Source organism: Drosophila subobscura, chromosome J (assembly GCF_008121235.1).
Source record: "Drosophila subobscura isolate 14011-0131.10 chromosome J, UCBerk_Dsub_1.0, whole genome shotgun sequence".
Lineage (NCBI taxonomy): Eukaryota > Metazoa > Arthropoda > Insecta > Diptera > Drosophilidae > Drosophila > Drosophila subobscura.
Window position 1 is genome coordinate 9,296,087 of NC_048532.1, and position 20,689 is coordinate 9,316,775.

Consider the following 20,689-nt stretch of genomic DNA (forward strand, 5'->3'; position numbering starts at 1 on the left):
CAAGCGTAATTAGTAGCAGCAGCAGCAGCACCCACAGCGGGGGTAGCGTCGTCGTTGTCGGCGGCCTAAACAGCAGCGGCAGCAACAACAAACGATTCTACACAGGGCCAGGGGAGGGCCGGGGAACGGCCGAAAACGAAACAGCGGCAGCAGCAGCAGCAGCAGCAACAACAACAACAAAGGCAACTGCAGAGTCAGCTGCCGGCCGGTGTGTGGCGACAGAGGAAAACGAAACTGTTGCTAGAAGTGGGCGTGGCGGAGGTGTTGAGGGAGGGAAAGAAGGAGGACAGTGACGGCCACAGCGACAGCGAGAGCGGTGCAAAGCTAACAAAGGGCCCACTGAATCGGGCGCATTTGTCGGCCTGTTTCCGCACAGTGGAAAAACTTGCCATTGAACTTGACGTCAGCAGTGACGCCAAGAGCATCGCCAGCAAGGAGAGGGAGGCGAGCGGTGTCATGTCGGAGACGGGCTGCCGGCATTATCAGAGCTACTTGAAGGAGCACGGATATGATACATATCGGGTCATCGATGCGTACTTTTCTGCCTGCGTGAACAAAGATGCGCGTCTGAAGAAGGTGAGGGAGGGGGAAGAGAGCGAAAGAGAGAGCGAGTGAGAGAGTTACGGTTATGTGTGCGGTGGGGTTCACTGACACACAATCCATAGAGAAGGGGGAAGAAGAAGATCAGTGTGTGTGTTCTGGCAATAAAGTGATTACCGAACCAAAATTTGATTGGCGGCGACCTCTTTTGGTGTGTTTTTAAACACTGACAACCGTTAAAACTCAAACCTTGGCCTGGCCATCCCCTGAGCGCACCTTTGAAGTGGCATTTGTGTAACTCTTTTTGTAACCCCCACCCCCAGGCCACACACTGCCACTGCTTCGAGTGCGGCAGCGCCAGCATCCAGCTGTACGCCTGCCTGCATTGCATCTACTTTGGCTGTCGGGGCGCACACATCCACAGCCATTTGCGGGCCAAGAAGCATCATGTGGCCCTGGAGCTGTCCCACGGCACGCTCTACTGCCATGCGTGTCGGGACTTTATCTACGACTCGCGCAGTCGGGAGTATGCGCTGATCAACCGGAAGCTGGAGGCCAAGGATCTGCAAAAGAGCCTCGGCTGGCAGGCCTGGATACCCACGGCCAAGGAGTCGAATCTGCTGCTGGCCAATTCACGGCGCCGGCTGGTGCGGCCCAATCAGACAATCGGACTGAGGGGCCTGCTCAACCTGGGTGCCACCTGCTTCATGAACTGCATTGTCCAGGTGAGTGGTGATTGCCAGGAAAGAAATTCCCCCCGCATCACCCCATTGTCATCCCCCCAGGCCCTGGTACACACTCCACTGCTGAGCGACTACTTTATGTCGGACCGGCATGACTGCGGCAAGTCCTCGCACAAGTGTCTGGTCTGCGAAGTGTCGCGTCTCTTCCAGGTGATGCACAACCTGCCATTTGCCACTTGCCACTAATGTTCTGACCCTTTTTCCCCTCCCAGGAGTTCTATTCGGGCTCCCGTTCGCCGCTGTCGCTGCATCGCCTTTTGCATTTAATCTGGAACCATGCCAAGCATCTGGCCGGTTACGAGCAGCAGGATGCGCACGAGTTCTTCATTGCCACGCTGGATGTGCTGCATCGGCATTGCGTCAAGGCCAAGGCGGAGCACGAGAGCAAGAGCAACAGCTCAGGGTCGAGCAGCGGCACCAATTCCACCAGCAGCTCGACAACGTCCAGCTTTGGGCAGTGCAACTGCATCATCGATCAGATCTTCACGGGCATGCTGCAGAGCGATGTGGTGTGCCAGGCCTGCAAGGGCGTGTCCACCACATTCGATCCGTTCTGGGACATTTCGCTGGACCTGGGCGAGACCACCACGCACGGTGGGGTAACGCCCAAGACGTTGATCGACTGCCTGGAGCGGTACACGCGGGCCGAGCACCTGGGCTCCGCGGCCAAGATAAAATGCTCAACCTGCAAGTCCTACCAGGAGTCCACGAAGCAGTTCAGCCTGCGCACTCTGCCCAGCGTGGTCTCCTTTCACCTGAAGCGCTTCGAACACTCGGCGCTGATCGATCGCAAGATCTCATCGTTCATCCAATTCCCCGTAGAGTTCGATATGACGCCCTTTATGTCCGAGAAGAAGAATGCCTACGGCGACTTTCGCTTCTCTCTGTACGCGGTGGTCAATCACGTGGGCACCATTGACACGGGCCACTACACGGCGTATGTGCGGCACCAGAAGGACACGTGGGTGAAGTGCGATGATCATGTGATAACTATGGCATCGCTCAAGCAGGTGCTGGACAGCGAGGGGTGAGTGCGGGAGTCCACCGACTTATGCAAACTTTAATTTCGCTCTCTCTCTTTTAGCTATTTATTGTTCTACCACAAAAATGTGCTGGAGTACGAGTAAAAAGAGGGAGCATCCACACACAGACCCATAGGCACACACAATTAGCATAACGAATACACACAGAAACACAGACAAGGCCGCGGCAGCGTTTACAATTTAAGATTATAATTTAACGAAAAAAAGGAAGGAAAATCCACTTATAAAAGTAAGCCCGCGGATTGAACAAATGGAAGGGGGAAAAATCCAAAAAACAAAAACTTTTGTGCGCCCAAACAACTCTCTCTAATGTGTAATCTGAATCAATCCTGGCAATACCCTTATTGTTCTAAGTATTTCGAAAATCCATAATCATAAAAACTAAACAAATGCTAAACAACATTTTGCTTAACAGAAGACATCGAGACGCAGAGATTTCGATTCCGATTTGGGAAAAAGATCTTACACCGCGATCAACAAAACAGCCACACACAGCACACACAATGCAAACACTGATAAGCTAAAACCAACGATCGATCGAAAGTGGTTTTTGGGTCTTGCAATTTATTTGCAAAATGTACAAAGAAATTTGAGGGTTAGAGCGGAAAAAAAATTTAATTTATGTCCAACTTGGGCTCGTCCGGGAATTGAACCCGGGACCTCTCGCACCCGAAGCGAGAATCATACCTCTAGACCAACGAGCCGGTTGAAGGTGGAGCGCCCTATTGTGGATTTAATGCGCGGGCTCGCTCTCTGCTGGTGCATGTTTTGTCCATACATACGCAGTGCGCGTGTGAAAGGGATGACTATAGCGCAAACTGGGCGGCAGTTGCAAAACGTGACGCTGCACAGCACTGTTCATTTTGGTTGTTGTCCGTGCTAGATTTCTGCTTTCCGTTAATGAAATAAAATTTTAAAAATAAAGAAAGTAAAAAATTGTAAATGATGTGTTGACAATGTGCTTAATGATCATTTGATTTCTGCTCGGAACAAATATCTTTGAACATAATTAAGAATTATAAAATAATAAATAACTTTCGTTTGGGATTTTTGATTATAAATCTATTTATCCACTACCTTTAGCTTGGTTTAGTTGATTAAGTTATTCTAACATGTGCATCGATTTTAGTTAGTAAGAAAAATAAATAAAGATAATGTTTGATCACATTAAATTGGAATAATTTGTTTGAAACAGAGTATTTTACCTACAAGTGTACACCGGCAATGATCGCACCGTGAGATAATGCAAACAATCTTATAAACAATCTAACCAGCTGGTAATATAAAATTGAACATCAAAATCGAGGAAAATGATTTCAGATTCACGGTATATTTTGAATATGACAAGATATATTTCGGTATTTGATCGAGAGTCTAGTAGTATATTTAATCGATAAATCCTCGGTCACACTGCTGGTAAGCACCGTTACTTGAAGGTGAAAAAAAAATTAAGGCGTCATTATCGTAAATCAAGAAAAAATGGGTAAGATTAGCAATTAACACAAGTGTGAAAAGTGCGGATAAATAATCCTAACATTCCGGTACCAGAAGGAACTGATGAGAACGCAATTTTCGCACGTCTGAACTCGATTTACGCGAATCTGCACGGATCGTCGTCGCACGGCGTCACTTACCAACGGAAGGCATTAAAGCCCTCTGCTCAGAAGAAAACTAAAACGCAGTGTAACACACACGAGTACGTGGACGCTAACAATAATTTGGAGTACGTCGAGCACAATATCGAGTCCAATGTGCCATCGAAGAAGCTCATTATTAAGACATGCATTTGCGATCGTCCAGAAAAGGCGCTCGAGTGTGGCCGCTGTCACCAGTACTTTCATGGCCGCATTGCCGCAACATGCGAGAAGCATCCAGCGGTGAGTTGGAAATGATTTACTGTTATGGCTGTGGTTATGGTCGCGGTATAACATGTGTCCACAGGAGGCTTTCTTGATGGACTTTCGCGAGTGCCCCTACTGCACGGCTAATCACGATCAGATTAAGGAATCTAAATTGACTTGGGGTGAGATCCGTAAGATCGAGGACGCCGTACTGCCCAATGATGATTTGTAAACCCGAGTTTGATACTCGCCAACAGCAGAATTAATTTACATGTCACAAATGTATCGATTTTGCATGATATTACAATTAGCTTTGTTCAAATATTTGACGGTCTTTTTTTTTACCTTTTTTGCCTCATATTTCCCTATATAACCAAGCATAAGACACCCACGAGCACACATGCCAGGGCTTTTCAGTTTCAGAGCGACATTTATGAAGTGCTCAATGTCATCGTTGAAGCAAGCTCACATAAGCTGTGGGAAAAAGGAAGTGCAGCACACGGGCATGACCGCCATAAAACCATATGGCCTAGTCACACCAGCTTGACACCAGCAGCACCGCCGCCACCAGAAGCATCAGCACACCCCAGTGGAGGAGTGACTTAACACTAAGTAAGTGCATTGAATTGAAGTGCTGCTAACGTTTTTATGCTTTGTTTTTTTCCAGTGAGGAATTCTAAACGCCTGCAGCACCTTTTGAACAGAACGAAGCGCTGCAGGATGAGATCAGCAGAAGTTTGTGTCTTCCAGCTGAGTCATAGCTGAATCGTGCATCTAGTTTGTGCGCTCGCATTAACCTATCTATCATCTCAATTGCAGTGGCGGATTCAATGCGCAACTCCCAGCGGCAAGGCTCCATTCAAATCAGCGAACAAATTCATGTCACCGATAACAATTCAATCACTTAAGAGTTCAACACATTTTGGAATCGCTTTACAATCGCCACTAGAGCACACTCCATGGGTCGAACTGGCAAGTTGCGCCCGCCGGACGGACACATTGTGGTGGTGTCGCTGGTCCCAACTCCTGCTGGTAAGTGCGGACGCTTTAGATTGCATTTGCTTCTGCTTATTTTCTCTTTTCTTCCTTTTCTCAACAACTTGCAAAGCCATTCAATGGATTCACTTCTGCTTGAACTTCTACTACTTCTTGGAGATCCGCATTCTGGTGCTTCAACAGGCGCCTGCCTGCTGATAAATCTATGCTGCTGCAGCCTCTGGCCTGCCCGAGCCGGGTTGCTGCAGCTCTCGACTTCGTTTTGCCTTCGACTTGAATGGGGTCGCAATGGCTGCTATCAAGTCCGTTCAGGACTTTATTTGGATTGCACTTGAGCTGCGCATACTGTATATAACTTTATAATGATCTACATATGTGAGGTAAGCCCCTGGCTCTTGTACTGGCATTTTGTGGCTCAACATATGTACGTTACAGGTGGAAAGTCTTGACAAATGCTTTTGCAGCTGCCACAAGTGGAAGCCATAAAGTAAGACCAAGGAGTGAACGATTTATGCATGGATTTTGTAGAGTGAGTTAAGTGGGTATTTCTAAACAGATATTAGAGCTAATGTTAATAGAGTTTAATTTGAGCTCCGTCTGACTGTTAATGTCCCCTTATTACTGTCAGCTAATCCGCAAGTTTCCAGCAGCTTTTAGTTGTTAATGCTTCACAATAGATCTAAGAAAACAACATCTCCAGCACTTCCTCCGCCAGTCCACGTCAACACCCTGCAATTCCTTCCTTTTGTAACTCGTTTCAAAAACAGTGGCCTTCCCGCCCTAACCCGGCGTTGAGAGCGACAGCAGCTAACCAACTGGACACCAGTTCAGACTTGGCCTCACTGACAGTCCCCTGTGTCCCTCCGCCCGAGTGTCTTTGGCCTCTGGGCACTTTTGGAATAACTTGGACAATTGCTTTCATGCTGATTTCGTTTCGTTTCGCTGCGGCCCTCTCTCTCAGTCGGTGTCTCGGGCTAAACAAAGTTGCTTTTAAACTCATTTAAAGTTCCTCCTGATGGCGGCAGCTTAACCATGTATTAGCACTATTTTAGAGGCACTCACCAACGACATTTGTTAGGGTTGCGTGCAGGGGTAAATATACCAATTAGTGTTGCTGTCCGAGAGATTTCGTTTCCTCAGTTGTAGTGTCTGTGAATAATGCAATTGTTTTAAATATTCATGGAAGTCTGACCGTCTGTTGCCTTGTTTTTAGTAGAGATGGTAGCTGGGATGGTGTCCCTTATGGAATACTCGCAAATGTACATTGAAACCAAGTACAATTTTATGTTACTTATACCCTATGATAAATATTCAACCCATTGTCACTTTATGAGCCATTTTCTTGTGCAATATTCTATGCCCAGTGATTGTTTTTCTACCACACTTTTACTCTCTATTAATATCTCCCTGCTTGTTCATTCCTCCTTTAAATCAGCTGGCTGCACCCTTTGTGCTACTCCTCCCGACTGAAGAATAGACAAAGATGGGACTTGAGCACCCCTGAGCCGCCTGCGCCATTGTGTTGCGTGCTTAGGGCTGCTGGGTGTCCTCTATGCTACTTGCTTGACTGCAGCTTGCCCTCTTTCCATTATTGAAGTGTGCACTTCCGCTAAATGGTATTTGGGGCAAGCACATAAGCTTACCCTCTGCCCAGTGCACTCTTGTGTCCTTCCCCCCCGCTCTCGGCCAATACTGGCGCTGAATTTAGTGGCACTTGCAATTTTTATGGCACACAATGAAAGGGAGACACCAGGCCAGACACTGAGGGCACAAAATGTGCGCCAGCTGCACCACCCCCCAACCCATATACATTGACATTGTTCCACTTGTGGGAAGATTTACATTTATTTGCATGCCATTCATCCTAATGGGAGGCGCTAATAAAGATATCCATTTCGAAACTAGGCCAGACAAGGCCTCTTCAGCATTTGCTGCTCTGCCTTAATCCATTTGTAAATTGCTTTGAAAATAATAGACACAAAAAGAAAATAAAAAGAAATAATATTGAATATTCTTTGCAGTTTTGGGAACCTCAAACTTACTCCAACGTGAACCCAAGACAACGGGGCAGACCGCATGACTTATGAGCTTCTCGGGTTTGCCAGCATTGTTGAGGTTGTGCCAGATCAAAGCATTTCCCTTCTTGGGCGCCACAGAGATTTTTAATTTGGGAAAAACATTCGCTCCACCCAGCTGCACGTCGCTTGCCTAGAAAATTCGCTAAATTAACAGCTCCTGCGGATGCAGATCACTTACAAAGAGCAGAACTGTGGCCAAGACATTGCCGCCCCGATCAGTGGATGAAATTGCATTGACAAGATGGGATCCTCTACTAACCGGACGTTTGGCTAGATCCACAGAGTCCTCATGGGCATTGAAGTCTCCACCCAGACCGTAGTTGGACATGTGCAAGGCCGTGTTACCCTGCAGCTCTAGCCCCGTCATGTCTGCTATGCGTTGATTGATGCTCAGAGCAAACGGCTCTGCGATGTGCAGCTTTGCCACCCGATCTTCCCGCTGTGGCTTGATGGACTGTTTATGCATGCTGTCGCTTTTGTTTGCCATTTCCCGCACTGACTTCAATTCCTTTTCGTAGAGCACCTCGTGGTAGAGCACTATCAGCGGTTGTTCGTTAAGTACTTCCATTTTGAGTGGTGCCAGGCGCAGAAAGGCAGAGTTCTTCCGGTTATAGCTGCAGGTTAGTCGAGCGGAGGACTGCCTCGGCCACCAACCACGACAACCGCGCTCTAGCCTCGTGGGTTTGGGCTTATGCTCAGCAGCCTCCTGCCGCAAGATCTCTTCATCCCCCTCAAGGTATTCGTCAAGGGCGCTTTTGATGCTGGGAAATTTGTCCTCGGTGACCATTTCATTGGCCAGTGTCTCCCATTCGGGGTTTATCTCCGTTGGAATAGACAAAGAGAAGGCTAAGCAGAGAGTTGGGAAGAGTTTTAAGTGTTTTATAAGATTTGCTCACCCTCCATGACCAACGACTTGGCAAACTTTTGGTAGATTCTCTTTCGCTTCAGTCCTAAAACCTTTTGATAGAGTTTACCCTCGGCACTCTGATGCAGTCTTAGGGCCATGCGATACCAGGGCGTGCCTCTTGAGAATTTTGTTTGATTGTAGTGAAATTCGGCCAGCGCAAAGCAATCGGGAGCCGTCAACTGAGAGCTAAAAGAACGCATAATTTTACGGATTAATTTCAAGGAAATAAAGGAAATTTTAACGCACTCAAACTGTTGCCCCAATAGATAACCCTTGGCCATATCCGCTGCCTCCTGATCGTAGAAACTTTCGATGCGCGCGAAGCCTTTGAGTGCCACTTGCAGATCCTCATTGCTTGGTGCTAATTTCAATTTTGTTTCCATTGCGTTTGTTGTTTTTGTGGCCATGTCCGACCGTAGATAATTCAACCATTTGGGCCAATCCTGATTGAGGCGTCGCAGCAGGGGCAATGCATTTAGCGGATTTCCCATAAATTCTTCCCTTTCCTCGAGAGTTTTCATTGGTTTCCTCTGCAGCATCTGTTGGAAACTGCAAAAGGATTGAGAGATTGAAATTTGAGCAAGTTCTTGCATGTCTTACAGCTTTAAGGCATCCAATTTCGTTTGCATGGCTTGGATATAGGTCGCCAGATTGTGCCTTAAAGCATCTTCCATAGCCAAAAGCTTGACCATGCCCAGCATAGAGTTGCTGTAGATCATCGTCTTCTCTGGCACTTCCATGGCAACACATAGCTGTAGGAGTAAAATTAAAAGACTGAGTTGGCAAGAGGAACTTCATCTTCGTCTGGACTTTGCAATGCAACTGCCACATTTTTGTGTTAATTTATCGACAGCTGAAAATTGCAATTTCCATGGTGAGTTAGTTATAGATTCTGTGGCATTTCCTTGTTTCTAGAAAGGGCAGTTTAATTTCTCTAATTTAAATTCTGAAACTATATTTTGTAATTATTTATTCAGCTTGATTGTATCTTTATTTGTATCATTTTTAGATGTTCTCCTTATAACCTTGAGACTTCTTTCGGGGCTTGCAAGGCATGACAAACATTTGAGGCACAATATGCAGCCATTTGGTAAGAGCTGAAAACACATATAAATCATAGCATAGAAACATAACAAATAGTGTAAATAACCTACTCCATCTATCCCCTACGATAACAGGGCACACCGAATGCTGACTGCGTATATCTGGCCTGCCATCGTCGTATAAATTAAACCAGAACACGCTGCTACCCTTGCGTGGAAGAATTGAGACACGATTGCGAGGAAACACCGTGGCACCGCCTTGCGGCACATCGCTAGCCTGTGGAGCATGAAAGTGGAACTGTAGAGGCTTTCCTCCCGGAGCAATGTACGTACTTACATAGAAGATAATGCTGCCCAAACGATCGCCCAGGGTTAGGACATCGGGCGTCTCGTAGCCATCGGAAGTGTAGTCGTAGTGTGGCTTGAAGTGGGTGCCCAGGCCGTAATTGGCCACCTGCAGGTCCTCTGTCGGTGCGAAATCGAAGCCAGTCATATCGGTTATGCGTCTATTTATGCGCTCCCTAATGGTTGACTGTTCCGACCACCAGGAATGTCGGCATACGATGTCCCTGATCTTTGTACTGTTCGCCTCCTTCTGGTCTGCCCAGCCATTGCTCATCTGGCTGGAGCGCCTCTTCATTTCCTCAATTTCTCGATCCGATAGAACTTCGTGGTACATAACGATGTATGGATCGTGGTTTACCTCCTCCATTTTCAGTGGTGCCAGTCTCAGGAATGGTGTCGTGGTCGAGTTGTAGCGACAGACGAGATTCGTGCGCGGAGGGAAGCCTCCGCGACAACCGATTTCGTAGGGTGTAGGCCAAGGCTCAGAGGCAGAAATTTCCCTGGCAATATCCTCATCTGTTTGATTTAGTAACTCCGCTACAAGTGCCTCCAGTTCTGCTGGGCTAGACTTGTGTATCGCTTTCTCTGTTATATCCAGAATCTGCTGTGTGTCCTGAGACTGATTTCCTGCGCTTAGTCCTGGAATTTCAAGGTGGTTAGTGGATAAAAGAGAGCCCTGTCTAGGCTATACCATAGATAATTGTGGCTCTGGCATAGTTCCGCTTCAAGTTCTTCAGCGGATCGCCCAGAATCGCATTGAATGACTCCGCATTCGGTTCGAGTTCGTGCTTGATGGCCATTCGATACCACATAGAGGCACGGAAAAAGTCGCCTTCCTGGTACTTGTGCTGCCCCAGGGCCAAGCAGTCCCGAATGGATAGTTGAATGCTGCAAAGAGTTGTGGTTTAGCCTTTGTTTTGTGTTCTTTGTTATGCAATATTCACTCGTATTGCTTGTCCTGCAGTCGTCCCTTTGCTAGGTCATAGGCCTGCAGCCCGTAGATTGTTTCTATTCGTTTCATGCCCTCCAGAGCCTCTCTCATATCCTGACTATCCGGAGCTTTGGCCAGTAGATTATCCAGAGATTGTAGTTGTTCTAGTTGGAAAGTATTTTTATAGATTTAACAGCAGTCATGAAACCATTTCTTACCCTTTCCTACAGTCGTATTTATGTAGTTGTGCCATTTGGGAAAATCCTGATGCGTGCGTCTCATTAGGCCAAAGGCATTCAACGGATTGGATACGTATTTCTCGCGTTCAGCTACGCTTTTTTCCTTGCCACGATCCACAGAGTCCATAAAACTTTGGAAATTATGGAATTAGCCATTGGTTACATCGGTTTCCATCACTTTTACTCACTCTTGTAAAGTATTTGCTTTCGCGGATAGCAGTTCTGTGTAGGTCTTTAGGTTCTCTATAAACTGCATCTCTAACTCCAGCAGCTTCAACAATCCCACTGTGGAGGAGCTATAACGTTCTTTCTTCTCATCGTAGCGTGGATTGGCCACAGTTTGACCTAAAAGCAGCAGAGCTGTGATCAAGTTCAGGCAACGTTGCATTATTACTGATTGAAGGCTCTAATAAATATAATTTGAAGCCAACAAATTAGCTACGCAGATTGGAAATAGTTTAAACTTTATTTTCATGCCATTGAGACAGGAAAAATTGCAATTTAAGACTTTCGTTCCACTAGCTGTCGACGCGGACTGCAGGGTTTCAGAAACATTTGTGGCCATTGGTGTAGCCATTTTGTAACCGCTGTAAGAAGGCAATCGAATGAGCTCAATACTGGGAATAGGGTTAAGGAGGAGTTAGAACTTACTCCATCTAGAACCAGCTATGACAGGGCACACACCATGCAGTGAGCGCGGATCTGGTGTCGAGTCATCGAATGTGTTGTACCAAAACAAACTGTTGCCCTTCTGCGGTTGGACAGTCACCTGAATGTCGGGGAATATCGTGGCACCACCTTGTGGCACTTCGCTGGCCTGCAGGGGAATTCAAGTCTTAATTTAGGTGCGAAAAATAATGCTTAACGACGCACATAGATGATGAGGCTGCCGGTGCGATCGCCCAACGGGGAGGAGCCCGCTTCTGTGAGGCGATCGGTGAGGTAGTCGTAGTGCGCCTTGAAGTACGAGCCCACACCAAAGTTGGCCAACTGCAGGGCTTCAAAGTCACTCACATCGAAGCCGGTCATGTCGCCAATGCGGAGATTCAGCCGCTCCCTGAAGGGCGACGGCTCCATCAGCCATGCAACGCGTGCCACAATTTCGAGAGGCTCCGAGATGTTTGCCATGTCCGAGCCCGACAAGCCATTGACCATGGGCTCCGCCAGCTGCTTCATTTCCTCAATTTCCCTTTCGGATAGAACGTCGTGGTACATGACAATATAAGGATCATGGTTGACTTCCTCCATTTTCAGTGGTGCCAGTTTCAGGAATGGTGTCGTGGTCGAGTTGTAGCGACAGACGAGATTCGTGCGCGGAGGGAAGAGTCCGCGGCACCCAAACTCGTGGGCTGTAGGTGGGGTTTGTGGGGTGCCCATCTCTTTGGCTATTTCCTCATCGCTTTGAGCGAGATAATAGCTAATGAACTCCTCCACATCTCGTGGACTGGACTTGTTTAAAAAGTCGCTAGCTGATGCGTGAATTGTTTCCCTGCTCATCGATTGATCCGATAAACCAAGGCCTGACAAATGAAAGTCTGAAGATCAGATCTATGGCTAAAAGCGTTCTTTCCTTGTCTGCTTACCGCGTATGACCATGGTTCGTGCAAACTGTAGATCCAAACCTTCGCGTGGATCGCCCAGAACGGCGTTGATAAGCTCCGCACTGGGCTCTGGCTCGTGGCGCAGTGCCTCGCGATACCACATGGAGGCGCGTATGTAATCCCCAGTTTCATATTTGTGCTGTGCCAGGGCCAAGCAGTCTCTCACTGACAGTTGAGTGCTGTTTAGAGGGTTGTATATTTACTTGGGAATATCTTTTCCATCGATCGCACTCACTCGTATTGTTTTTGCTGCAGCAGTCCTCTAGCTATGTGACTGGCTGGCAGGTCATAAGTTTTCTCAATGCGATCCATTGACTTGAGCGACTCTGTCATGTCGTAGAGATCTGGAGCATTAGAGAGCAGCTCTTCCATGGCGTTCAGCTGTGCCGTGCCCAGTGGCTTCTGCGTGTAGTTCTGCCATTTGGGCCAATCCTGTTGCAGGCGACGTATCAGTCCGTAGGCGTTGAGTGGATTGGAGACAAACTTTTCTCTTTCCTTGTGGCTTTCATGCTGGGCACGATCTAAGTAGTCGATGTACCTGAAAGTAGATACAAATCCATCTGTTTTTCAATTTCCTGATGGTCTTTCTTTCACTCACATTTGCAGGTTGTCCACCTTCTCCTGCAGCACATCTGCATGGACTGTGAACTCTTCCATGAACTTCCGCTCAAGCTCCAAAAGATTTACTAAACCCAAAACCGAAGAACTGTAGTAATCTTTACCATAATTTTCTGGATCCACAGAGTCACAGCTCGGGACTAAAACTGTAAGGCAAATTAAGCCAACAATTCGGAACATTTTACTCGAGTAAACAAACTTAAACTGGCTAAAAAAAGTAAACATTAAGTGGCGAAAAGCGTTGGAAAATTCAGAATTTCTCGGTCAAAATTATGGGAATTAGTCACGCGGTTTTTTCCAGGGTCTGTGCAAACCTTTGGGTGTGCTGATGCAGCCACTTGACTAACGCTAAAAAATGAAGAAAAATTAAATTAATTCAATTAGAAGCTTCGGAAACTTACTCCATTTGGAGCCCACTATGACAGGGCAGGAGATGTGTGCCACACGTAAATCGAGCTCTGAATTATTATACAGATTATGCCAGACCAGAGCACTGCCTTTATGCGGCCAGACTGTGATTTCAAGTTGTGGAAATGAAATGGCGCCACCAAGCTCCACTTGATTCAACTAAATTTGGGAGTTAGAAGATTAAAGACAGCAAAATAAACGATAGAAATACCTACAAAGTACGTAATTGTTGTCTGGTAATCCCCAAAGTCTGGCTAAAGCATAAGAAAATTATAAGTAATTTCATTGTTACTTCGTGGAAAGCATAACAATACCTTTTGCTCCTCTTTGGCCAAGTTATCCATATGGTAGCGTATATAGCCACCTATTCCATAATTGTAGATGCGAAAATCCTTGTCTTCTTTTACTTCCCCACCCGTCATATCCCTAACGCGTTGATTCAGCTGGCTATTGGGCTCCTCATGCACCGTAGTAAACTTCAGATTATATTCCCGTCGCTCGCTATAGCGTGAGGTACCCTTTAGCGCAGAGAGTGGCAGCGTCATGACACGCGAAATCTCCGCATCGTAAATGGCATCGTGATAGATGGCTATATAGGGCGCGAGGCTAAGCAACTCCACTTTGAGCGGTGCAAGCCGCAGGAAGGCTGTTCTTTTAGTCTCGTAATGACAACTGCCATTTGGGATGGGTGGAAATAAACCCAGACAACCGATCCTTTCGTTGTTTTGCTCACTTTTGACATGCTGCAAGAAAAAATCAAAGGAAGTTGATGGCAATTGTGTTTAAATTTGAATGCAAAACGTACTTTATGGTCGTACTCCTGCAGTTCCATTTGATGCGTGATTTGGCGCTGCAGTTGCCAGAGATCAACATGCAAATCGGACACATTCTTTAGTAGCGTCAATGCGGCTGTGCCCAAACCTGTTTGGGGTTAGAAAAATCCTTAGAAAGGCAGTGAAGTTTGGTCAAAATCCGGCCTACCTCTTCCTGCCAAAGAACGCGCATAGTCGCCATACAAATCGGATAATTTAAAGTTGAAAACATCTCTGTAGAGATGACCATCTCTGGCCTCATCGTAGCGCTGTAGCGCTGCCGCATACCAATCGAAGGACGCATGCATCTGTTGGTTATTTTCGTGAAATTTAACCATAGCCAGACAATCGAGTGTCGTCAGGTTAGCGCTGAAAGGGAACACAGAATGAGATGGTACATAAATAAGCATTAAACCTACTCATATTGCCGTCCATTCAGCAGTCCATTGGCCATATCCGTTGGCTCTAGATCATAGTGACTCTGAATGGCATCTATTCCGCTGAGAGCATCTTCCAGATCCTGTGCCGTTGGCTTGGCCACATTCAGCACGCTCTGAATAGCATTGAGCCGATCCAAAGCCACTTGATGTGACATAAATAGCTCCATATGGCTCCAATCCTCATGTAGGCGTCGTATCAGGGAGAAACTGGCCAACGGATGAGCAACTAATTCCTCCGGAATATGCCTCCAAGGCTCCCTTTTCAGCTGCACTTCCTCCAGAAAGCTAAGTGGAAGAAATCAGTTCATAAATCTTGAAAAAATACCTTAAAACAACCTCTCAATGGTGTTGATTTTCCACTCCAAGTCATGCGAGTATTTGTCTAACTCTGCGATAAAGAAACTTTCCATATCCACGAGACTCTTCATGGCAGCTATGGACAGGGCATGATCTGTCAAGTATTGCATTTGGCAGCGGGGCAGAGAGCACAGTAAGAAAAACAACCAGTGCCACATGTTGCTAGCTTTGGGAAGCAGCCGCCTGTCAACTGTCTGTAGAATTCTTTCCACTTCAAAGTCGAAATGTTTGGCATGGCAAATGCTTTCGTTAGGGTTATGACGATCGTTTTGGAGTAGATCGAGTCAGTTTACTTCGCGTACAGTCACTGCCATGATCAGATTTGGTTTCTTGTTGCTTTTTTCAGCGCTGGCTAGCCGCATCTATGCTGAGGAAACCAGGCAATATTTGGAACCTTCCACTTTTGGATTTTCGGTATCAGTAGAGGCCATGCTGCCGCTTTTGAAACTAAAGGAAAAGGCGGTGGCAAATCTACGTAGCTATGCGGAAACTTTGGAAAAGCAACTGGCAGTTGTGCAACTGTGAGTAAAATTATATTTAATATGAATTTGGAAATAAACTAACTATTTTTAGAGCCATTCGAATGTACGAGGAGCTGCAAAGGAGAGCGAGCTTAAATGCGTTAAATTTAATACAACAATTCGCAGTGTTGCGCCACATGCATCTGGATTGGGCCAAGTGGCTAACGATAATGCGGCCCAATGCGGAAAAAATACAGATACAGATACTGCAGGAGCTGCAACCACAAATGCCCACAAATATGGACATTGTGGAGGCAATGAAAGGCATACAGCGCATACAGTACACTTATGATTTGGAACCCGCCGACATGGCAACGGGAAGGCTACGCGGCCGACAATACAAGTGAGTTGTTGGATCAGTGTTATCAGAGTCTCCATTTACCATAATTTATTCTTTTGCAGCATCAAGCGTTGGGGCGCCTTTGACACATTCGTGTTTGGTGTTCTATGCCAACTTCAGGGTTATTACAAGGACGCTGATGCTTGGCTCAAGCTGACTCAGGACAGCTACAAGCGTCAAGACAATCCCAGGCAGCTGGCATTCCATCACTGGACGTATGAGCATGTTTTGGAGTATTTGATGCTTGCCAACATGGGATTGGGTATGGCACATGCCCATTGATGAAGAGGTTTACCACTTCAAAATTATACTTTTACAGGCAAATTTGAGACTGCTTTGGGGCATGCGAAAGAACTTTTGCTACTACAGCCAAACGATGAATACATGCAAGCTCAAAGTACAAGAACTTGCCACGAAATCAGATGAGCTAAAACCAGAACCATCACTGCCCATAGATGTGAATGCGGAGCTACTCAAGAAACTGTGCCGTCAGAATCAGTCATTGCCTGCTGGCAGGCTCCGCTGTCGTTATGTCAGGAGAGAGGCCTTGCTCCGCTTAGCCCCACTTAAAATGGAAGAGCTATCCCTTAGTCCGGCCATCAGTTTATATCATGATATGCTCAGCGATGAAGAAGAGCTGGCTATTGTTAAGCGTTTGGCAAGTCCTCTTTTGAAACGGAACAAAATAACCCACAGGGAAATTGACAGCTTTACGGACTACATGGCCACCCGGCCATGGCAATCAGCAGAACTAAGCAGCTCAATGCATACGATAATTGACACCTTAAATCGAAGGATACGCCATGCCATACAGGGAGTAAGTTCCATGGAGTCCGAAAATCTGCAAGTCAGAAACTTTGGCATTGGCGGACAGTTCTTAGAGCATGCCACAGCGGACAAAGATGTCATCACTGCCTTGCTTTATGTGAGTACTACACATTTAAAGGAGACATGGAACCATCTATAATATATAATTCCAGCTGAGTAATGTCGAGCAAGGAGGTGAAACATATTTTGCCTCTCTAAACCTACGGGTGCCTCCACAAAAGGGCTCACTTCTGGTGTGGCAAAGGACGGGCGATTCCCACATTGAATGTCCCGTCATTGTGGGAAATAAGTGGGGTAAGATTGGAATAATTTTCTCATTATATGGAAAACTGAATTTCTTGTTGTAGTTGCCACGAAACGGATACAATAACTTATTTGAAGATCGGTTAAATATATAAAACTAACTATTCTTCATTTCCATTCAAACAATTTAAATATATGTCTCAAATGCACATACCCTATGTTCTGGGCAAGGATCGTATGGCTTTCAATTTTTGTTAAAATACAAAATTAGAAAAAAAATAAAAGTCTGATTTGTATTTTATTTGTATTTGTATGTATTGTAAAAATTAGAAAAAACGCTTCAGTTTAATTTTAATAATAATAGTCGAAAGCCTTCGATGACAATATATTTTAAATTTTAAATTTGGGCTATCAATAATGAATAAATTTTTTTTTATAAATTATAAAATTGAAAATATAAATTGCAGGTATAACTGTTTTATCCCAAATTGTATTGAAATTAGTTAAATTAGACCCGTCCTAATAAGGCTACGACTACGCCGAAATATTGACACAAGACTTGCTGAAACAGCTAGAAATAAATATAATCAAGCATGAAGCATACAGGAATCATGTTAGCCAAGCTTCTCACGAGGTGCTCCATTGAAATGGTGTCTTCCCATTAGTTTAAATTAGTCATTTGCCATGGTTAAAGTGTGTCTGTTCTTGCTGCTTCTAACTGCGGCTGGGGCACAGCTTCAATATGAAACCAAGACACATGACGTTGCCGTATCCTTGGAGTCTCTGCTACCCATGTTAAAGCTGAAAGAAGCCTATGTGCAGAATTTTGAAAGCTACAAGCAAGCGTTAGAGATTCAACTGAAGCAGGTCTATCGGTGGGCACAGCCGACATTGTAGCTAAATCAACCAAAACTGATTCGTTTCACATTTTACAGACTTACAAGGCATACGGAGGATCTGTTGGAAGGAATAACAGCAAAGACTGGGCACAGCTTTTGGCATAAATTCAGACTCATCCGTCACATGCACTGGGATTGGCCGCAAAGTTTGAAGCTGATGCAAAAAGTTTTAGGCGCCAAAGAGATTGCTTTTCCCAAGAACGATGTCATGAGCTTCCCACTGGCATTGACTTTGAGGAAGCTCTAGGCGCCATTTATAGACTCCAGACTGTTTATAGCTTGGATCCCGCAGACATGGCAGGCGGAATATTGCGTGGCAAACGCTACAGGCAAGGCTGCGAAAACGCTGTGCTGACTGGTTTCAATTATCTCCATTCCTTTCCGTTTCAGTCGCAAGAAATGGGAACCAAACGAGTGCTTTATGTTTGGGCTGGTAAATTTGTATGTCAAGAACTACGAGACAGCCGAATATTGGCTGGAATTGGCACTCTTCTACTATGATGCACATCGCAATCCAAAACAGTTTGAAACCATGGTCATGAAATATGTTACCATTTTGGAAATGCTCGTTGAGGCCACAAAGGGTTTTGGTATACTAAAACACAGTTTATCTATGAATATTAATTGCATTTCCTTTCGTTTTTGTAGGACGTTTTTCCGCATCTATGGAGCATGCCCTTGAGGTACTTTCTATACAGCCCGATCACCCGTATATGCTGCAGCTGCTGCCTAAGCTACAACTACTGGAAAGTCAACCATTCAAACGCACCGAACCTGAGGGAGATTATGTGAAACTTAAAGCCTTGTGTGCAAAGTCGTATCCACGAAAAGTGAATGATTTGCACTGTAGTTACCTACGATCCACGTCGTTTCTGCAGCTTGCAGCCATCCGAATGGAGCAATTGACTAACGAAGCGAGCGTTAATATTTATTATGGGCTCTTCAACGATGAGGAAATGGAGGCATTGAAGAGCTTAGCTAGACCCGAACTGCAACGCCCAAAAGGGTCTAAGAATTTCACCTACAAGATAGCCCAGTTGTCGCACACCAAACATGACATCATTCGCACTGTGAACCAGCGCATTCAGGATGTCAGTGGAATGGATCTTAACGAAGAAGAAAATCTACAGGTTATTAATTATGGCATGGCTGGCAGATACGATCTGGAAGACAGTGCGGGCTCTCCAGCAACAGCTTTAATATTTGTAAAGATTCTTTAACCTTTTTGGAATTGTTTTTGTTAATCGATTTAATTTCTTGCAGCTGAGCAATGTGCAGCAGGGTGGAGACACAGTCTTTCCCTTTCTTAGCGTACTCGTTAAACCGCAGAAGGGTTCCATGCTGCTGTGGCGTAACTCGGATTGGAGCGTCCTGCATAAATCTTGCCCTCTAATAATGGGAAATATGTGGGGTGAGCAGAAAGAAGCTACCATACATGCATGTATCAAAAGTTAAATTTAATTAATTTCAGTTGCAACAAAGAGGCTGAATTGAGAGGATCTAGGCGAATTTTTTGTTTAAATTTATGTATTTTAAATACGTAAATTAAACCTGCATGCAAACTAAAGATGAATGCCATAAATTTGTAGATAATATCTTGCTGTCATCGTGTTGAATCTATTTTTCAGTCTGCTCACCATTTAATCCATTTAAGTTTTCTTTATCAACGGCGTCAGATGTTTTTCATGTTATCTCGATTGCCATTTGCCTTGATATATGTAGAATTATATTTCTAAAACAAATATGTGCTGGGAGAACTTTTAATGTGTCGACCATAAACCATTGAAATGGCCCGAAAGCCATGCATTCCGACCGAATTATAATGACGCGACACTTAAACCATAAAAATGGCAAATTCACACTTGGCATTGGCATTCGCATTCGCATTTTGTGGGTGTGTGTTGTGGGTCGGTCCAATGGATGGATGGATTTATATTGCATTGCTGTCTGTGTCTGGGTCTTCTGTTGCTGTTTCGTATTCAGGTTCAGTTTCTTATGCCACAGATGGCTGCCTTGTCTGCCTTTTGTCTTTGTCTGACTGTCTGTCTCGGGTCTCAGTGTTCGTTGCAATCAATTCCTCTCGAGCAAACAAATCACTTAAGGGTTCTCTCTGGTCTGCTTGTCTGAGCCGCCTGCTGACTGGAAATCAAATGCAGAAGCCATGCGATAATCGTAGGCGGATTATAATGCTTTGCGCCAAACAATTTGCGACATTAAAAAGCAATTTGTGCTAATAGGCACCATTTGACAGGACGTCAATTTGACAATTGTTTGTTAACACGATTGTCCAGCATGTGGCAAACAGCTCTCAATGCCAGATACGAATGTTGCTGAAGACTAAAGGCTCTGTTCGAAATTGATAATCCCTTTTGTCCCGTCTGACTGCCTCGTGTGCCTCGCGAACTTTGAGTTTTATTTTCGTTCACTTTGATTACCATTCATATGGGTATTAAAATGTCGTTCTCTATGCCCCGGACCCGTACCCGTACACGTACCCATTCGCGTGCGCGTCACTGCACGCAATTTGTATTCATGGCGCTGACGCTGCTGAAGTATTGAAAATGGTTGGACGGGTCCATTGTCTATTTGGCTGTGGATTGGATGGAATGGCTTGCGTTTTTAACTCCAAGGAAGCTCTCAGTCTGCCTGTAGATTAAATGTTGAAAAGTAATCAGAGTGATGAATGTGCGGGACATGTTATACATATATTTCATTTGTTTTTATTCCAATTGTTACATTGGTTACCTATAATAATTACTCATCTCTTGTATCGAGTTCTCCATTTCTGTTTTATTGTATAAATACTCATCCCATTTTAGACACATTGAGAAATCACTTACTCCGTCGTATACTGACACTTGTCAGGTCGTACGTACATAAGCCCAGACATAATAACCATTCCGGTATTCATGCATT

At 45.4% G+C, this 20,689-nt stretch overlaps 8 protein-coding genes and 1 non-coding gene across 12 annotated transcripts; 4 read left to right on the forward strand and 5 right to left on the reverse strand.

The window, feature by feature from the left end:
• Positions 1 to 84: 84 nt before the first annotated feature.
• On the forward strand, positions 85 to 2,723 carry LOC117895887 (ubiquitin carboxyl-terminal hydrolase nonstop). 2 transcript variants are annotated; one of them, XM_034803891.1, is made up of 5 exons: positions 85 to 576; positions 864 to 1,265; positions 1,326 to 1,433; positions 1,496 to 2,310; positions 2,368 to 2,723. In XM_034803891.1, exons 1-5 carry the CDS (start codon positions 457 to 459, stop codon positions 2,408 to 2,410), a joined length of 1,488 nt encoding a protein of 495 aa, XP_034659782.1. In that variant the 5' UTR covers positions 85 to 456; the 3' UTR covers positions 2,411 to 2,723. The 2 variants fall into 2 exon arrangements, with proteins under 2 accessions (XP_034659782.1, XP_034659781.1); XM_034803890.1 differs by lacking the exon at positions 1,326 to 1,433 and having other exon boundaries at positions 319 to 576.
• Positions 2,724 to 2,958: 235 nt separating this feature from the next.
• Positions 2,959 to 3,030, reverse strand: Trnap-cgg. The gene has a single exon. It is a non-coding gene; the product is annotated as a tRNA-Pro (tRNA).
• A 692-nt stretch (positions 3,031 to 3,722) lies between these two features.
• Positions 3,723 to 4,491, forward strand: LOC117895891 (uncharacterized protein CG13380). Its single transcript, XM_034803895.1, has 3 exons — positions 3,723 to 3,809; positions 3,875 to 4,203; positions 4,268 to 4,491. Exons 1-3 carry the CDS (start codon positions 3,806 to 3,808, stop codon positions 4,397 to 4,399), a joined length of 465 nt encoding a protein of 154 aa, XP_034659786.1. The 5' UTR covers positions 3,723 to 3,805; the 3' UTR covers positions 4,400 to 4,491.
• A 1,936-nt stretch (positions 4,492 to 6,427) lies between these two features.
• LOC117895888 (prolyl 4-hydroxylase subunit alpha-1) lies at positions 6,428 to 19,392 on the forward strand. 2 transcript variants are annotated; one of them, XM_034803893.1, is made up of 6 exons: positions 6,428 to 6,437; positions 17,842 to 18,102; positions 18,164 to 18,363; positions 18,422 to 18,978; positions 19,037 to 19,184; positions 19,245 to 19,392. In XM_034803893.1, exons 2-6 carry the CDS (start codon positions 18,068 to 18,070, stop codon positions 19,265 to 19,267), a joined length of 963 nt encoding a protein of 320 aa, XP_034659784.1. In that variant the 5' UTR covers positions 6,428 to 6,437; positions 17,842 to 18,067; the 3' UTR covers positions 19,268 to 19,392. The 2 variants fall into 2 exon arrangements, with proteins under 2 accessions (XP_034659784.1, XP_034659783.1); XM_034803892.1 differs by lacking the exon at positions 6,428 to 6,437 and adding an exon at positions 17,541 to 17,749 and having other exon boundaries at positions 17,810 to 18,102.
• On the reverse strand, positions 6,984 to 8,935 carry LOC117895885 (prolyl 4-hydroxylase subunit alpha-1). The gene is made up of 6 exons (XM_034803888.1): positions 8,749 to 8,935; positions 8,395 to 8,697; positions 8,138 to 8,334; positions 7,420 to 8,087; positions 7,206 to 7,371; positions 6,984 to 7,123 (listed from the first exon to the last, which is right to left on the reverse strand). Exons 1-6 carry the CDS (start codon positions 8,886 to 8,888, stop codon positions 7,065 to 7,067), a joined length of 1,533 nt encoding a protein of 510 aa, XP_034659779.1. The 5' UTR covers positions 8,889 to 8,935; the 3' UTR covers positions 6,984 to 7,064.
• On the reverse strand, positions 9,146 to 11,109 carry LOC117895884 (prolyl 4-hydroxylase subunit alpha-2). 2 transcript variants are annotated; one of them, XM_034803887.1, is made up of 7 exons: positions 10,895 to 11,109; positions 10,686 to 10,837; positions 10,481 to 10,631; positions 10,228 to 10,424; positions 9,529 to 10,175; positions 9,303 to 9,468; positions 9,146 to 9,245 (listed from the first exon to the last, which is right to left on the reverse strand). In XM_034803887.1, the coding sequence occupies exons 1-7, from the start codon at positions 11,092 to 11,094 to the stop codon at positions 9,154 to 9,156; spliced, it is 1,605 nt and encodes a 534-aa protein (XP_034659778.1). In that variant the 5' UTR covers positions 11,095 to 11,109; the 3' UTR covers positions 9,146 to 9,153. The 2 variants fall into 2 exon arrangements, with proteins under 2 accessions (XP_034659778.1, XP_034659776.1); XM_034803885.1 differs by having other exon boundaries at positions 10,481 to 10,626; positions 10,681 to 10,837.
• On the reverse strand, positions 11,198 to 13,120 carry LOC117895882 (prolyl 4-hydroxylase subunit alpha-1-like). The gene is made up of 6 exons (XM_034803882.1): positions 12,906 to 13,120; positions 12,543 to 12,845; positions 12,290 to 12,486; positions 11,580 to 12,226; positions 11,358 to 11,523; positions 11,198 to 11,293 (listed from the first exon to the last, which is right to left on the reverse strand). The coding sequence occupies exons 1-6, from the start codon at positions 13,103 to 13,105 to the stop codon at positions 11,208 to 11,210; spliced, it is 1,599 nt and encodes a 532-aa protein (XP_034659773.1). The 5' UTR covers positions 13,106 to 13,120; the 3' UTR covers positions 11,198 to 11,207.
• On the reverse strand, positions 13,088 to 15,120 carry LOC117895886 (prolyl 4-hydroxylase subunit alpha-2). The gene is made up of 8 exons (XM_034803889.1): positions 14,922 to 15,120; positions 14,565 to 14,870; positions 14,315 to 14,514; positions 14,139 to 14,254; positions 13,648 to 14,076; positions 13,549 to 13,587; positions 13,327 to 13,492; positions 13,088 to 13,273 (listed from the first exon to the last, which is right to left on the reverse strand). The coding sequence occupies exons 1-8, from the start codon at positions 15,098 to 15,100 to the stop codon at positions 13,209 to 13,211; spliced, it is 1,500 nt and encodes a 499-aa protein (XP_034659780.1). The 5' UTR covers positions 15,101 to 15,120; the 3' UTR covers positions 13,088 to 13,208.
• On the forward strand, positions 15,249 to 17,030 carry LOC117895889. The gene is made up of 6 exons (XM_034803894.1): positions 15,249 to 15,463; positions 15,516 to 15,806; positions 15,866 to 16,065; positions 16,123 to 16,728; positions 16,784 to 16,925; positions 16,979 to 17,030. Exons 1-4 carry the CDS (start codon positions 15,255 to 15,257, stop codon positions 16,227 to 16,229), a joined length of 807 nt encoding a protein of 268 aa, XP_034659785.1. The 5' UTR covers positions 15,249 to 15,254; the 3' UTR covers positions 16,230 to 16,728; positions 16,784 to 16,925; positions 16,979 to 17,030.
• Positions 19,393 to 20,689: the final 1,297 nt, after the last annotated feature.

Coding starts and splice junctions, on each gene's coding strand:
- LOC117895882 (XM_034803882.1), bottom strand. CDS start 13,105: ATGTTCCGAATTGTTGGCTTAATTTGCCTTACAGTTTTAGTCCCGAGC. Junction 12,487..12,542: donor CTGCAGCAAAAACAATACGA/GTGAGTGCGATC, acceptor CCCTCTAAACAG/CACTCAACTGTCAGTGAGAG. Junction 11,524..11,579: donor CCGGCAGCCTCATCATCTAT/GTGCGTCGTTAA, acceptor ATTCCCCTGCAG/GCCAGCGAAGTGCCACAAGG.
- LOC117895885 (XM_034803888.1), bottom strand. CDS start 8,888: ATGGAAGTGCCAGAGAAGACGATGATCTACAGCAACTCTATGCTGGGC. Junction 8,698..8,748: donor AAATTGGATGCCTTAAAGCT/GTAAGACATGCA, acceptor ATCCTTTTGCAG/TTTCCAACAGATGCTGCAGA. Junction 7,372..7,419: donor TGGCCACAGTTCTGCTCTTT/GTAAGTGATCTG, acceptor CGAATTTTCTAG/GCAAGCGACGTGCAGCTGGG.
- LOC117895888 (XM_034803893.1), top strand. CDS start 18,068: ATGGCAGGCGGAATATTGCGTGGCAAACGCTACAG. Junction 18,364..18,421: donor TGAGGCCACAAAGGGTTTTG/GTATACTAAAAC, acceptor TCGTTTTTGTAG/GACGTTTTTCCGCATCTATG. Junction 19,185..19,244: donor AATAATGGGAAATATGTGGG/GTGAGCAGAAAG, acceptor AATTAATTTCAG/TTGCAACAAAGAGGCTGAAT.
- LOC117895886 (XM_034803889.1), bottom strand. CDS start 15,100: ATGTGGCACTGGTTGTTTTTCTTACTGTGCTCTCTGCCCCGCTGCCAA. Junction 14,255..14,314: donor GCGTTCTTTGGCAGGAAGAG/GTAGGCCGGATT, acceptor AACCCCAAACAG/GTTTGGGCACAGCCGCATTG. Junction 13,274..13,326: donor CATAGTGGGCTCCAAATGGA/GTAAGTTTCCGA, acceptor TTCATTTTTTAG/CGTTAGTCAAGTGGCTGCAT.
- LOC117895884 (XM_034803887.1), bottom strand. CDS start 11,094: ATGCAACGTTGCCTGAACTTGATCACAGCTCTGCTGCTTTTAGGTCAA. Junction 10,838..10,894: donor AAAGCAAATACTTTACAAGA/GTGAGTAAAAGT, acceptor TAATTTCCAAAG/TTTTATGGACTCTGTGGATC. Junction 9,246..9,302: donor TATCGTAGGGGATAGATGGA/GTAGGTTATTTA, acceptor ATGTGTTTTCAG/CTCTTACCAAATGGCTGCAT.
- LOC117895887 (XM_034803891.1), top strand. CDS start 457: ATGTCGGAGACGGGCTGCCGGCATTATCAGAGCTACTTGAAGGAGCAC. Junction 577..863: donor AAGATGCGCGTCTGAAGAAG/GTGAGGGAGGGG, acceptor CCCCACCCCCAG/GCCACACACTGCCACTGCTT. Junction 1,434..1,495: donor AAGTGTCGCGTCTCTTCCAG/GTGATGCACAAC, acceptor TTCCCCTCCCAG/GAGTTCTATTCGGGCTCCCG.
- LOC117895891 (XM_034803895.1), top strand. Junction 4,204..4,267: donor CATGCGAGAAGCATCCAGCG/GTGAGTTGGAAA, acceptor ATGTGTCCACAG/GAGGCTTTCTTGATGGACTT.
- LOC117895889 (XM_034803894.1), top strand. CDS start 15,255: ATGATCAGATTTGGTTTCTTGTTGCTTTTTTCAGCGCTGGCTAGCCGC. Junction 15,464..15,515: donor CAACTGGCAGTTGTGCAACT/GTGAGTAAAATT, acceptor AACTATTTTTAG/AGCCATTCGAATGTACGAGG. Junction 15,807..15,865: donor CTACGCGGCCGACAATACAA/GTGAGTTGTTGG, acceptor ATTCTTTTGCAG/CATCAAGCGTTGGGGCGCCT.